Raw genomic sequence first — 15153 nt, 5'->3', positions numbered from 1 at the left:
ATAATATTAATAAGAAGAATACAAAACACCCACTTCAAGAGAACCAGTCATAAAAGAAATACAGATGCTGCCATTTCCATAGCTGCCTAATTATTTGAGGTTTCTGATTTGTGGTTCACTAATATGGTATCCACACCAAGCATGCCAGCAACATGTGAACATTTTCTGGTATTGGAGGATAACATTAAGAAGCAGATCATCACCTGCGTTCTTATGTAAACCTAACATGAAGCGTAGCAAGTGGATAAGCCATAAGGCTATGAACAGCTAATAAAAATATAGTCACACATTAGGGCAGCAATGTTATTATTATTACAACAATAAATGTATTTTTGAAAAGCAGTAAGTACCAAAATGAGAGAATATGCAAGGGCTAAATTATTCGAGCAAAAATATTAGGGCCATTTGTGGGGAAAATTCTGGAATTAAGATCAAAGTTTCAGCAAAAGTTTAGGTCTCTTTTTATTCATTTTTTTCTTATATTTTGAAAGCAATAACAACAGTGGAAAGAGTCAAAGATGCTAAAAGAGACCATTTGCCCTTAGGGTATTAGTTCACCTAGAACTGAAACTAGAAGAGTAAGACAAAGTCAACCTACAGCTAACAGGTTGGTTCTAGGTGTATAGACCTATTGTGGGGGACCCACAAACATGCAACACAAAATGCTCAAAGCAAGAACAAGGATCCAGATGGATTTCACTTGCAAGCAGATAGTTACCAATGTCAACTGTGGAAATTTTGCACTGGGCCTGGAATCCCTGCCACCACAGGCTACAATGGCTATGTACCAACCTGCACTTGTCTGTAACAGTGCTTTCCACACCATGGTTAATCTTCCTGGTGGTAAACCAGAGTGTGGCTCGGGGTTAATTTTCAGTACCAAAAGCGAGTGTTTAAAAAGCTTACCTGGAAAGCGGTGCCTGTCAGCGATGGCAGGCAACTTCTTCCCCTGGAGTGTGAACGTTGGGGACGCGAGGCCAGGGGAGCGAGTCTGAGGTGTGGGATTGTGTGGTTCAGAGGCGAGAAATTAAAAATACTAAGTATTTTTAAATGTATCGCATTTACATTTAAAAATACTTATTATTTATACCACCAGGGAGGTTGATGGTCAAGTAAGCTTGACCTGTACATACATAAAAAGCTAAAGTTGTCTAGGTTGCACAACCCACCTTCTTTATAAAACATGGGCCCACTAAAAGCTCAATGTTTTGAAGTAAATGTGTGAGCTCATCTGACACTCAAGCTTTGTTTGGATTACTATCAAACTTCTTGTTTGGATTACTATAAAATTTTGACACCTGACTGGCTGCTAATAGCATTTTTCTTTCTCCCACTTTTTACATACAGACACCATAGCTTTTGTGGTAAATATATTATCTTCTGTTCTTAAAGTAGCCTCGGCGTGCTGAAAATGACAATGCTGTAATGAAAGAACTTTTAACCAGAGGACCTGGCCTGTCTTTGTATAGAGTTTGTCAACTTTTTGTAAAATTTGAGTGTAGGCTGTATCAATGGGGGGCAATATTTGCCCCTCTATGGTCTAGACAACATTTCGCATTCTTGGTCACATATGCATCAAAACAGTCTTTTTAAACTCACATTAGGTTCCATCTGCCCTTCTAGAAATGTATTCTAAGCTCTGTGGTTTATTATCCAAACCCTTCATCTCACGTTTACCCCAACCTGATTAACTTACAGGGACCCTGCAAATTCTTTTTAATGGAGAGTAAAAGGAAATGCAGCACATCGATGAGCTCATATAGGTCACTTTTGTCCTACTACAATTGACAATCGAAAATCCGGCCATCAATAATCCATTTCCTTCAGTTTCCGGGCATGAATTTCAGATCGCATTTTCAATACAGGGACTGCAGTACACTTTTTGTCCACTAATGTTTTGAGAGTGCTGTTGTGCAGAAACAGCGGTTAGATCTGCTTGCTAAACTAAACACATGCTGAGACGTATCTGCTGCTTTTGCTTCCTGGAACTGTGCTAGATGTCTGTGGGGGCTGCAAGAGCAAGGCTGGCCTGTGTATGGAGGTAAGTGTAACTTTTTAAAAATCCTGGCTTTTTCTGAAGGTTGCCAGATTTTTGATTGTTAACTGTATTAGCACACCTGATTAGCGCCTTCTGATGATTCTCCTTCCCTCTGCCCCGCTGGCACTCACTCTACCACTTTTACCTGCAGCTGTCATCAAAAGTGGAGATTCTGAACAGTGCTTAAACTCCCCTTTTAGCAACATTTTAGAAAAAGAATGTATTTACATGAAAATCACAAGTCTAACCTATGTTATCCTATGATAGAAACTGAAGTAAAAACCTTCCTTGTGGGCCATAAATTTTAGCTTTCTATAAAGATCTTTGAGAAGCTTACTTTTAGTAGCTCCTTCTGTTTCCACCAGCATCCCTACAAGACCTGTGCTTGTCACAATTCTCTCCCTCTCTCAAAACCCACTGTAGAAAGAGCACATAAAAACTCACGTGGTTGGCAGTTACAGCAAAATACTGTAAGTTCTGGAGCTGGCCAATCTCAGCTGGGATACTAGTTAAAGTATTGTGGCTCAGATCTAGATGTCGCAGCTTTCGACAGAAGCACAGTTGTGTTGGTATTTTATCTATTTTGTTGCGATTAAGATATAGACGCTCAAGGCTTGCCAGATTACCAATCTGAATGGGTATGTAGGCAATGTGGTTGTACCAGAGCTTCAGACAGCTAAGTCTGTGTAGGTGCTGGAAGCTGATGATCTCCTCAATAGTTTTCAAATTGTTGTCTTTCAAGTCAATTTCTTGAAGATTGTGAAGGCTAAAAATGGAGTGTGGGATCCTTTCTAAGTCACAACGCACCAGTTCCAGCTCAGTTAAGTTCACCATTTTCTTAAGACTGTTGAGGACTATGAGTTTGGTGCCTTCGTTGTTTACAGAAAGTTTCTGCAGATGGACACCTACATCAGTCACCACCTGGGGCAGTTTAGTGAGGTTACTCTTCAGTCTTAACACTTTTAACCTCTTAAGTTCACGGAGACCATCAATGACTATGTATCTATTGTTTTCAGCACTCAAATTCCCAGTGAGGTGCAACTCCTCAAGGTTTTTCAAACTATAGATCCATAAGGGAATCTCCTTAATATCTGTAAATTTAATATGTAAAGATTTTAGATTTTCCCTGAGAAATGCCAAGGCTGGTGCCTCAATTTTTGCTGCGGTGTGGTATAACCAGAGTTCCTTTAAGCCTGTGAGCTGGGCAATACTAGGTGGGATAGTCACATCAGGTATTAGTTCCAGCTTCAGCACTTCCAGCTCCACAAGGTCAAACACAGTGTCAGGTATCCCGCTAAGCATGAAAAGATGAAGCTCAAGTTTCTCCTGAGAATTTTTGGTGATGCGTTGTCGTAGTTTATCCAATGTCCATTCATGGTTGAGATTCAGTTGCCTCAATTTGTTTTCACTGACTTCAGACAAAAAAACTGCAAAACGTTTAGAGTAAAGTGGATCGTATTGATCTATGAGGTGCAACATAAAAGCAAAGTCATTCTTGACATCTGGGATGTCACTGTAGCGGCTTTCTTCACGAATGGATTCAAATGAATATTTTTTCAAGGATCGTCTGAGCATCCACCAGAGGGTGTACACGCAGACCAGACCATAAAAGCCCACCAGGCTGATGTAGAAAGAGGCTAAGATTTTAAATAAGGTCGCAAGTGGATGGGCACATCGGTACATCTGATAGCCAGTGAGGCTCTCAATGTCCACCTTGCAATCCACATCAAAGGTAATGCTGTTAACATAGTACACAGTGTAGCAAAGAATAATAATAAATTTGATAACTTTGATGATTGTCTGCCGCATATACAGCCTATAGACTATATCTCCTTCTTCCACATGAGTCCTGAACTTTTTCACCTTTTCAAACAAGGCTTTGGCTTGCTCGCCCTCCTTCTTATCAAGCACTCCTGTTTCTGACCTATCCACAATTCCCTGTTCCACTCTGGACTTACTCCTTTGCAGCATGGGCACAGTTGCTTCAACATCTTCACTGGCTGTAGAAGACTTCTTGTCCATTGAACCATTCATCTTTCCTCCTGAAGGTTTAGGATCACTCTCTTCAACTACAGTCTCAGACAAAGCTCGAGTAGTCCAAGGTGAGTCAAAACATTTTAGTAGAATAGAGACAAAATGCTCTAGCTTAGAGCTGGTTCGGGGAAATTTGAACCAGAAATTGCTACACGCCAGGAAAATTAATGTGTGCAACAACACAAGATAAGGAAAGTACTTTGCAAACCAGTGTAGGCGGTTTTCATAGCACACAGCATCCACATAGTTGTACTGATGTCTGTCCAAGTCATATTTTATGCCTGTGGGGCCTAATGATTCTGGAGGCACCAGACTAGAGTTAGAATATTCAGGTTCTGCAGATGACCAGGCACGGTAGGAATCATTACAGCTGTCATGTGTGACCCATTTACAGGGAAGGCAAATCATCTTGTCCTGGGTGACTTGCAAGGTGCCTCCAAACACTGCGATCATAAGCATGACTATGGAAATGTAGTCTGTGAACACATCCCACCATGGTTTTAGGATTCGGTAAGCCGGCTGTGTGTCGGCAAAGTACCGCAGCTCTGTCACTGGAATCATGGCTCACCTGGTAACAAGAAGAAGAAGAAAAAAAAAAAAAGATTTTAATCAAAGGCAGAATCCAAAACCTTTGCTCTAATATCTATTTATATCGGCAAAGGACAAGTAAGGACATGGTAACCACATAAGACCATCTCACAATAAAAAAAACATAGTACAAAATATCTTTCTCTGAAACAAAGTTGCCTTCACTTCAGGAATCCCAGCACTGATACTTTCACAATATTTTTTTCTGTTTTTAATAAATTTTGTGCTGGGAATCCTTTGTGTAGAATGTACCATCACATGCATGATTAGCACATATCCTCTAGAAACAGATTCATTATCTTTACCCGAGACAAAAGAGACAGATGTACCAAAACACTGATAAAATTGTGCAGGGAATATCTGTTTGGAAAAAAATATTTTTTTGATCTTGCCTGAAAACCAGAACAGCTCTACAATTGGCAAAGCTAAACTTGACTTCTTCAGTTCTGTCAAATATTTATTACCGCAACCTAAATATTTATAGTGGAAGTCTTAAGCTCCACTTTTTGGTTTGAATGAAGAGGCTGGCAAATTTTTGCAGAAAAAGAAAGGTGATCTCCTTTCTGCAATAATGTATTCTACCTGTCTGATCGCCCTATGATTCTGGAAAAAAGCTGGGCAGCGCATGTGCAGCATTAACTTTGGTTGCCAGGGATTTGGCTTCCCTTGCACGTGCCAGATGAATGGACTCTCGCATCCTTGTGTGGGAGTTATGTCATCCAGGCATGACCAATCAAGATGACCGAAGATCATCCAGAAGAGGGGGGAGAAAAGGAAGATGGAGTGCCTGGCACTGGAACCCACTCACACCTGTTTAAATTTTGACAGCCTGTGATTGGAAAAGGAGGAGCAACAAAGATGGAGTGATTCTGCAAGAAGCATGTTCACAAATGGCACCCTCACTGAGTGCAGCTGTAATAAAGGCTGACATACGTTAAATCATTTTATAAGTGGATATATAAATAAATTAGGTTGTGTTTATTAACTTTATGGCATTTATATACTTTATCAAAAATAGGATTATGAAAAAAAAAGGAACAGGGGAAACAAACAAGGTCTCCGTTTCCGTTTAGGTCTTTGTTCCTTTTAAAAGAATATTCAGCACTTTTTACGTAGTATTCTTCAATATTGTATGTTTATTGCGCTAATAATACCCGTTTAATAATTGTTTTTTGGGCATAATTAAAGTAATGTATTTTGCATTCCCTTTTGAAACCCAATATATAGAAAATGTCTGGCACTGTGAGCTTCAAAAACAGACATAAAATATCATCTTACAAAAGCTCATTGACAGAAAGTGACACACTGAGGCTGGGAATTAAAAGTGTATTGCCAAGGGATGTTGTGTTTTACTGTTAACCACTGCATTGCTGAAAGATTGATGTGACAAAGCTGAAAGCCTGAGGTTCAGTATTCAGCAACTATCCATTTTTAAAGCACAGTCATGAAAATTATGGTCCCATCAATATGAAGCAGTATCTCAGCCGAATCAGTAAGTGAGAGGTAATCTGCCAGCACTGACTCCAAGAATATGTGACCCTAATGAAAAGTGGTAATGCTTGGAATGGTTGTTCAGTATTTAACTTTGTACCTGTTTAACAGAGACTTGCACTTGCAGAAGAAGATTGGTTTTAGCACAGATCATTTCTGTATAATAATAATCTCCATATCCTTCCAAATTGATTTTTCTTGCATTTCGTTAGTGTCTATGTCACTAATGGCTGGGTTAACAAGCATTAAGCAGTATCTGCATCCCACATAGGTTGCATAAGTTGTAAAGATGTTCCAGGCTGGCACATAAACATGCCCTGATAATGAGGTTTGCTGTGTCTGCCACCAGTCTGAAAAATATGGAAGATTGCATGCAGACAAGTACTCTGCAATTCCATTTTTTTTACTTTGATTTCCAACGTTATTTTTTAATACAGTCTTCAGTGATTAGTAATTTTGGTTTCCATTGATTGTTCTTACATCATTTTGTTCTCATTGAACAAAAAAAACACAATGTATGAATATTTTGGTCATCAAATATTTAAGTGTGTTATCTTAAATTTAGGTGCAATGTGTTAAAGCTGAACCCGATATAAAAGGCACATATGAATGAAGTTCTGTATTTAAAACATCATTTTTTTAATGAAAGCTGTGCAGACTTGACGTGAACAAAGTACAGTAAATAGGCAGGGTTGGGTTCATAAACTGTTTTCCCACATATGCTGAATAATTCCATCAGACAACACACTGGTCACTTGTTGCAGCATCAAGCCACTGTATGCAAAAAATAACACAAGCATCCTTAGCAAAAGATTAACAAGCATCTCCCTAACAGTACGACTTACCAATAAGACTGCAAAGACATAATGGATGCATGCTGCACCACTATAAAGATAGATTAGAAATCAATAACTACTATAAATACTTGAAATATTTCTGTATATGCTAGCAGGCTCCAAAGGATCTCTTGTTACTATTTGTCATAGCTGTAGCATGTGGATATTATTAACAAACCAGGACAGATAAACTATTCACTAAAACATAAGCCATGTACTTCTTTCTATATGGTACACCATTTGTCAACTGACTTTAACAACAATTTTTCAGTTTATTAAAGATTTAGCAGAGTTTGTGGTACACAATTATATTTCAGATTCCAGTGGTTTTCTGTATATTATCAGCAATTGCTATAAATCAAAACATTTTTCTATGCTTAAAGCGGAAGTAAACCCAAAACAATAAAGTCAAACTTACCTTCAATCCCGCAAATAAGTCTGTCCATCGGGAGGTTTCTTTCATTGGGTATCTGTCTTCGGCCCAACGCAAAGGGTGCACTAGGCGCCGCCAAATTCTCTTCTCTTTTTCCGTGTTCTTCTTCCTACGTCACCCAATCTCGCACTGTGCAGGTGCAAGACCGGGTGACGTAGATTGCATGTGCAGTCAGCTAGGCAATTTTTTCTCCTATTGATGAAAGGGCTTCTTCTGCGCATGCCCAAGCATCTTGAGATAAGCACATGCACAGAAGAAGCAGCCACAAAGCCTCCCTGGATGCGTGACGTAAGTATCTAAGGAGCCTCTGCGTTCCCATTCAGGCTGTTCCCCTAAAAAAAAAAAAAAAAAAAACACAAACAAAATTTTTACTTTAAAAAAAGGGTTGTCTACCACAACCGGGGAAAAAAAATCCTTCCTGATTCCATGAGGCAATGAGATGTTCTTTGGATCAACAGTGTTATCTTTACTTTATTACCCAGTTATATTCTGTGCTACTAGAAAACCATCCAGCTTTTTCATAACGCAATCTATAGAACTTGCTGAAACTACTTCCTGAGGGAGCCTATTCCACATTTTCACAGACCTTACAGAGTTAGAAGCCTTTCCTTATCCGGAGCCTAAACTTCTTATCCTCTAGACGCAAAGAGTGTCTGCTCTTGTCCTATGTAACAATTGAGAGTTCTCTATATGGACCATTTAAATATTTATACAGGATGATCATATCCCTTAAACATCTCAAAGCAGGGGAGAATAGATTCAGTTTAGGTAATCTCTCCTCATAGCTGAGCTCCTCCATTCCTGCAATCTCTCCAATTCCACAACATCCTTTTTGTGAACAGGTGCCCAAAACTGGACTGCATATTCCATATGAGGTCTTACCCATGCCTTGTACAGGGGCGGGATTATGTCTTAATCTCTGCAGTTTATTCCTCTTTTAATACAAGAAAGTACTTTGGATATTGCCACTTAGCACTGTATGCTAATATTAAGTCTTTGATCTACCAGAACCCCCAGATCCTTTTCTATTTCTGACTCCCCCAAATGTATTCCCACTAGACAGTATGAAGCATGCATGTTGTTAGCCCCCAAGTACATACCTTTACATTTCTCAATATTACCCCCCCTAGCGGTATTCCCGAGTGTGACTCGGGGTGGAAAAAATTGCAAAAAGCGGTAATCCCGAGTCACACTGGGGGTACCTTTGAGGGTCCCTATTACCTTATCCCCGCGCTCCAGCGGCGATCTCACGATCCCGCTGTGATGGCGGGGCGCTTCTCCGTAAGAATTACAGGCCCACAATATAAACAAAAATTTCTACGCAAAAAAAATAGGATCACTTTTTGCATCAAAAAATGACGGAATTAGAACGCTAGGGGGGTTAAATGTCATTTCCCACTTAGCTGCCCAATCAAACAGTACATCCGGGTCTGCTAGTAGATTATAGACAACCTCTATGGACCTAACACCGTTACATAGTTTGGTGTTATCTGCAAACACAGAAATTGCACTGTTTAATCCCAAACTCTATATAATTTATAAAGATGTTATACAGTAACACTCAGGGTAAGAAAAAAAAAAACCTACCTGCGCCCCACGATCCAGCAGCGTCCTCAGCCGCGGCCGGCTTCTGCATCACATCCTGGGTGTGATGCAGGTAGCCTTGGTACGTTCGGGAGACGTGGCCCGGCGGGAAATTAAAAAGCAGATTATATCTGCTTTTAAATGCCTGAATACAGTGACAACGAACACATAATAAAAAATAAATGTAAAAGAACATCTTGTAGTTCATAAATCATCATTGTCCAGTGCCGATTTGTAAATTTGACAATGATCCAGTGGACTTTTGTCCACTATTAGCCCTGACCTTGACCTCACCTTTGTTGAACTTTCCCTGACCTATTTAATCATTTCCTGATTTCATCATTTGAACACTACGTCTTTGACCTTGAGCCTTCCTGACTGCTTACTGGAGACTTGACCACATCCATGCCATCCAAAAGGCGTCGCGGCAGCGCAAAAGTTGTTTTTGAACAAGTAGAAAGCAGCGGTAGCAATTTGGAGTCACTTGTGGCATCAAAAGATAGTGATTTACCAGGGAACTTTTCATCAGACAGTGAAAGTGAACTGAGAGACGAATCTGAACCTGAGGTCAGTATTGTGCGCACTCGGTGCTCTATTGACCTTGGTGCGGCCCAGGCACCACCCCCAATATTCCACTTTAATGGCGCACCTGGTGTGAAAATTGATGCTGAACCCTGGCATACCTGCAATTGTTTCTGACCGATAAAGTTATTGAAAAAATATTTGCTGAGAAAAACAGGTATGCTGCAGAACAATTAGCTGGTCCACACCTGAGGTGTGCAAAAGGCAGAAAGTGGGAACCAGTGACAAAAAATTACATTTGGCTATTTCTGGGCTTATTGATATTTCAGGGAGTGGTATTGGTCTACCAATAAATTACATGCCACTCCATTCTTTGCCACAGTCATGCCAGAGTACACATTTACCCTGATCATTAAGTATCTGCACTTTGCCAACAATAAAGAGTTTGATGAAACTACCCATCCTGCACCAAAACAAAAAAATTTGGGAAGTTTCACAAAAAATTCCAACAAACCTTTGTGCCAGAAAGAGACATCAGCATAGATGAAAGTCTAATGCCCTACAAGGGGAGGCTCGGCTAGGTACAATACATTGCGTCAAAGAGAACACTACATGCTGTGCGAATCTTCAACTGGCTACATATGGAATTCAATCCATTACACTGAAAAGGGACAAATTTCAACCCAAAATACAGCAACTATGGATTGGCAACCATCTTCTGTACTCTCACTCATTGAGCCATTGCTAAATCAGAGCTATTGTGTCACAACCAACAACTTTTACACTGCTGAACTTTGTGTTTCTTCTGCAACACAAAACAGATGTGTATGGAACCGTTAGGGCTAAGCTGGAGAAAAGGTTGCTTGGCAGAAAGGCTATATGATGGCCCTGAGATGGGGTGACAAAAAAGATGTGTGCCTAATGAGTACAGTTCATAATGCCTCCAGTGTTATGGTATGCACAACACCTGACTGGTCATCACTTTAGAGTACAGCCCACCAACCCAGAAAAAGGCAGCACCTACAAGGATGTGCGTGGTTTGTTGGTCAAAGAGAGATGACAGTGTAAGGAAGATCCACAAGGAAACCAGGTTCTACTGTCCTGATTGTGATGTTGGACTTTGTGCAGTACCATATGTTTCAAAATTTACCATATCCGGGATGTCTACTAGGCATTGAATTTTTTTTTCCAAAATCTACATTTAATTTAAATTACTTATCAATGATATTGCACCCTTGTTTGGACAAATTTCAGTGTTTTTGATTTGATAAAATGTTTATATTACATTGATTTTTGTTAATTACATTACATTATTTTTTATAATTATTATTTATAATTTTATTATATTATAATTTGTGATTTGTGTTTCAAACTTTATCATACCCAGGAGTCATTCCTAAAAGTTACAGGCCCACAATATTAAACAACAAATTTACACGCATGTAACACTTTTAGCACAAAAAAAAAAAACTAACATAATTAGAACGCCGGGGGGGGGGGGGTTAGCCAGTTCTCAATCAATTTACAGATTGACTTTTATAAACCTATTGACCCTAACTTGCATATTAATCATCTGTGGGGTACTGTGTCAAATGCTTTAGCAAACTCCAAATACACTATATCAACTGCTACTCCACTGTCTACCTGTTTACTTACTTTCTCAAAAAAAGAGTAAATTTGTTTGACAACATCTGTCTTTCTTGAATCTATGCCGAGTATCACTTATTATATTATTTTTTTTAGCAGAAACTCTTCTTTGTGGGTATTTAGCAAACTTTCTAGCAGGGCTGTGGAGTCTGTAGATAAATCTTTGGACTCCGACTCTCAGACTCCTCAGTTTCTGGTACCCCCAACTCCAACTCCTCTGTATTTACAGGGTTTCTCATTTTATCTTCACAATTTTGCATTCAAACTTCACACTTTTGCAACCAAACTGCACAAAAAAAATTTAGACCCCCTAATTATTCATAAATCAATACATTTATTATAAAATTAAATATACCACAATATTTTTACCATAAATGTTTTTCTCAATAAAACATTAAAATAATATTAGTTTTTATGTTAATTACTATATTTACTTTATATATTTTGAAAATGAAATATCTTTATTTCAGGGATTTATACTAAGTTTTATAACAATTATATTCATCTATTTATCTTCAAAGTTATTAGCTTTTTAGTTAGTATTGCACTTACTTTTATGGCCAGAGAATTAAATAATGCAGAACGTCAAAGAGTGGTAGACAGTTATCCGAATGGAAGTGATGCCTCCCAGATAGCAATGGTTTTGTGTTGTAATCGTACAACCATAACCAAAATTATTAGGACCTATGAATCTTCTGGTAGAGTGGAAAAAATACCAAGAGGGGGTCTGAGAAATTCAAAGTTGGATGAAGCCCATAAGGAGGCGTTACCCAAGTTAATATCCTAAGATTGCAGAATAAGCCTCAAGGAAATGTAGGATCAATTATTTGCCAAATTTAGAATTACCGTATTTTTCACGCTATAAGACACACCTGACCATAAGATGCACCTAGTTGTAGAGGAGGGAAACAAGAAAAAAAAATATTCTGAACCAGTACCAGGGGTATAGTGGGGTGGGCACATACCGTTCCCCAGCTGTGTCTGTGTCCCTGCTGTGGTCATTATCCCCAATGTAAAAACCTGAAATTATAAATTTATATAAGTTTAAATTATGTTTATTTTCAGCTCTCTGTACCCTGAAAATTTGAAGGTGCTACAACAATCAGTGTGGGAGATATGAAGGTTTATACATGGGGTAATGACAGCAATAGGGACACAGATTTTATGCTCCTGCTGGTATAGGAAGGGTAAGATTATTTCACAGTGCAAGATGAGCAGGGAGCAGCACAGCTGATCTCTGAGGTCTATAAGACATGCCCACGCTTGCACTGTGAATTAATCCTACTGTTCGTATAGCAGCTGCATGAGATCTGTCTTTGTCCGTGCAGCTCTCATTACCCCAATGTGTAAACCTTCATATAAACGTGGTGCACCGCTGCACCCAGCGGCCACTGATGGTACTTCAGCCGGTCGGCAATATTCACTCTAAGACACAGACATTTCCCCCCCACCACCACTTTTTTGGGGAAAAATGCGTCTTATGGAGCAAAAAATATAGAAAAGGTATCTATTTCAACAATAGATTCCCACTCTCTTAAAGAAAAGTATAGCTATGCTAACAAAATCTTTGATCTCATTGCTAAGGAAAATGGAAAAAACATCTTTCTTGATTAAGTGGGTTTTAACATTCTCAATGAGAACCAAAAGGGGAAGATCTCCTACTGGACAAAGAGCGGTGCATGCTGTGGCTGGAGTGCATTCCAGAAACTATTCAATTTGTTGTGTGAGGAATAAAAGAAGGACACTCCACTTTAGGTCACAAGCACAAGCATTTATTCAAGAAACATTCCTCAATTTTATTGATGAGGTTTTGAATGTTTTTATTAAAAAGAGTTTTCAGCATGCCATCCTATATATGGATAATGTCCCCTTTCATAAAACTAGCCAGGTAAAGAGCTTGGTTGAAAGTAAAGGACACCAACTCCTATTTTTCCCACAATACTCTCCATTTCTTAATCCTGTTGAGAACATGTTCTCTAAATAGAAAGATGTAGTAAGAATAAATAGGCTAAATAATTTGGGTGCTTTAGAAAGCATCAATAGTGTATTTTTAACAATAAGCGAGCAGGACTGCTCAAATTATTATACAAAAATGTTTAGCTTTTTGCCTTTTTACCTAAGAGGAAAAAAGAATTAATGATTAATAATTTAATTAATTATTACATATTAATATTTGTTTCTTGAGAAAAAACTTTCATGGTAAAAATATTGTGTTATATTTATTTTTATCATAAATTTATTGATTTATGAATAATTAGGGGGTCGAAAATTTTTTTGTGAAGTTTAAATGCAAAATTGTGAAGATAAAATGAAAAACTCTGTAATGTAATGTATTTTCCACGTTGATTGAAGGAAGGCAACATACACACCGTTTAACCACAAAACTACTGGCTAGGAAACGGACGCTCTACTATATTAACCAGTTTAAACAAAAGACAAAAAAATGAAAACAAAAAGGTTGTATTTATTGTTTTTAGTGGCTATGAAGTAGTAGCATAGCATGCATAAAAATCAGGAACAGGAACTTTACTAATTTAAAAATATTACCCACATTCTTTGATAGTTTTAAAAACAAAAACAAAGCTTAACTTCATGAACAAAAACAAAAGCTGGAAAACCTAAAACATTTTATATATTAAACTTGGAATATAGTTGTAGAGTAGAATAGCTGTTAAATGCAATCCAAAACTAACTCAATGTTGTGTTGTTCTAAGAAACAGAATTGCTTCTGCCAAATCCTCTTTCGTAGAAGCTCTTAAATCTGACTTGATTATTTTTAGAGCTGAAAATAGTCTTTCGACACTGACTTGGGTAGGTGGCATTGCTGTTACGGTTCTAGCCACATCACTAATATTCTTGGGATAAACAAGGATGGCTTCTACTACAGTCCGTTTAGATGAGCAATCATACTTTTCTACTTAAAAAAAACTCCTGCTGGAATCTTATTACTTGGACATTTTCTGGTAGTTTATCTTTCACACATATGCAACGTCCCTTTACTGTTGAAAGTTCCATTTTGTCCAAGAAGGAATCAGTCTAATTCTTCATTTGAAGAGCATGATCCTGAGTTACCAGTGCTTATAGCTTCATCCAGTGGTGACGTTTCAGGTTGTAATCCTTTTATGCGACCTGCTACATCATAGAGGGTCTTTTTTGCAGTATCAGTCTGGTCATCCCTCAACAAAATTTGGCTCATTGGATCAACATAAATAGCAGCTAACAAGATTTATCCAGTAAGAGATTCCCTCTTTTCTTCCATCATTCCATCAGCTATTAACCCTCTACTTTTGTTCAGGCAATATATCAAGCTCTTCCATTTTAATGAGAATTTATCAGGTGTTAAATCTTCAGATTGCAAACTCTTGGTGACAGTAAAGGGGGTGGAAAGTAGATTTTCCAATGCATTTACTTGTGCCCACTGGCTTTCAGTTAATAAAACATTTTCATTGTCCAGTTCTTCAAGAAAGTCTTTTAGTTCAAGCAAACACTTTACCCATCAAATAGGTGCTTCCCCAGTGTGTTGTTTGATCCAAAATGGCTCCTTTTCCTGCACATCTTTTCAAAGTGGAGGGTTAATAGCTGATGGCATTGTATCTTCAATGTAGCAGAAGCAATCCTTGTTTATCCCGAGATTATTAGTGATGTGGCTAGAATCGTAACAGCAATGCCACCCACACAAGTAAGTGTTGAAAGACTATTTTCAGCTCTAAAAATAATCAAGTCAGATTTAAGAGCTTCTATGAAAGAGGATCTGGCAGAAGCAATTCTGTTTCTTAAAACAACACTACATTGAGTTAGTATTGCATTGCATTGCATTTAACAGCTTTTCAACTCTATTAGAAAGGTAAAGATAAGATGTTATTTTACCTTTCTAATACAATACAGGTTATTCTATACCGATAACCCGGTGGTATGGAAATACCTAGATCCTACTGTCCTTCATAGGACAATTTGGTCCTAACGCACTCATTGCTTTTTCA

General features: G+C 38.4%; 1 protein-coding gene across 3 annotated transcripts in view; it reads right to left on the bottom strand.

Annotated features, from left to right (window-relative positions):
• Positions 1-15153, bottom strand: part of LRRC8A (leucine rich repeat containing 8 VRAC subunit A) — a 53383-nt gene that overhangs the window by 16879 nt on the left and 21351 nt on the right. For all 3 annotated transcript variants that reach the window (XM_072430668.1, XM_072430666.1, XM_072430667.1), the window contains one exon: positions 2483-4640. In XM_072430668.1, coding sequence (XP_072286769.1) covers positions 2483-4633 — 2151 coding nt within the window. In that variant the 5' untranslated portion in view covers positions 4634-4640. The remainder of the gene's footprint in view (positions 1-2482; positions 4641-15153) is intronic.

Source organism: Pyxicephalus adspersus, chromosome Z, assembly GCF_032062135.1.
Source record: "Pyxicephalus adspersus chromosome Z, UCB_Pads_2.0, whole genome shotgun sequence".
NCBI classification, from domain to species: Eukaryota; Metazoa; Chordata; class Amphibia; order Anura; family Pyxicephalidae; genus Pyxicephalus; species Pyxicephalus adspersus.
Note: the sequence above shows the minus strand (reverse complement) of the source record. Positions and strands in the feature narration are given on the sequence as shown.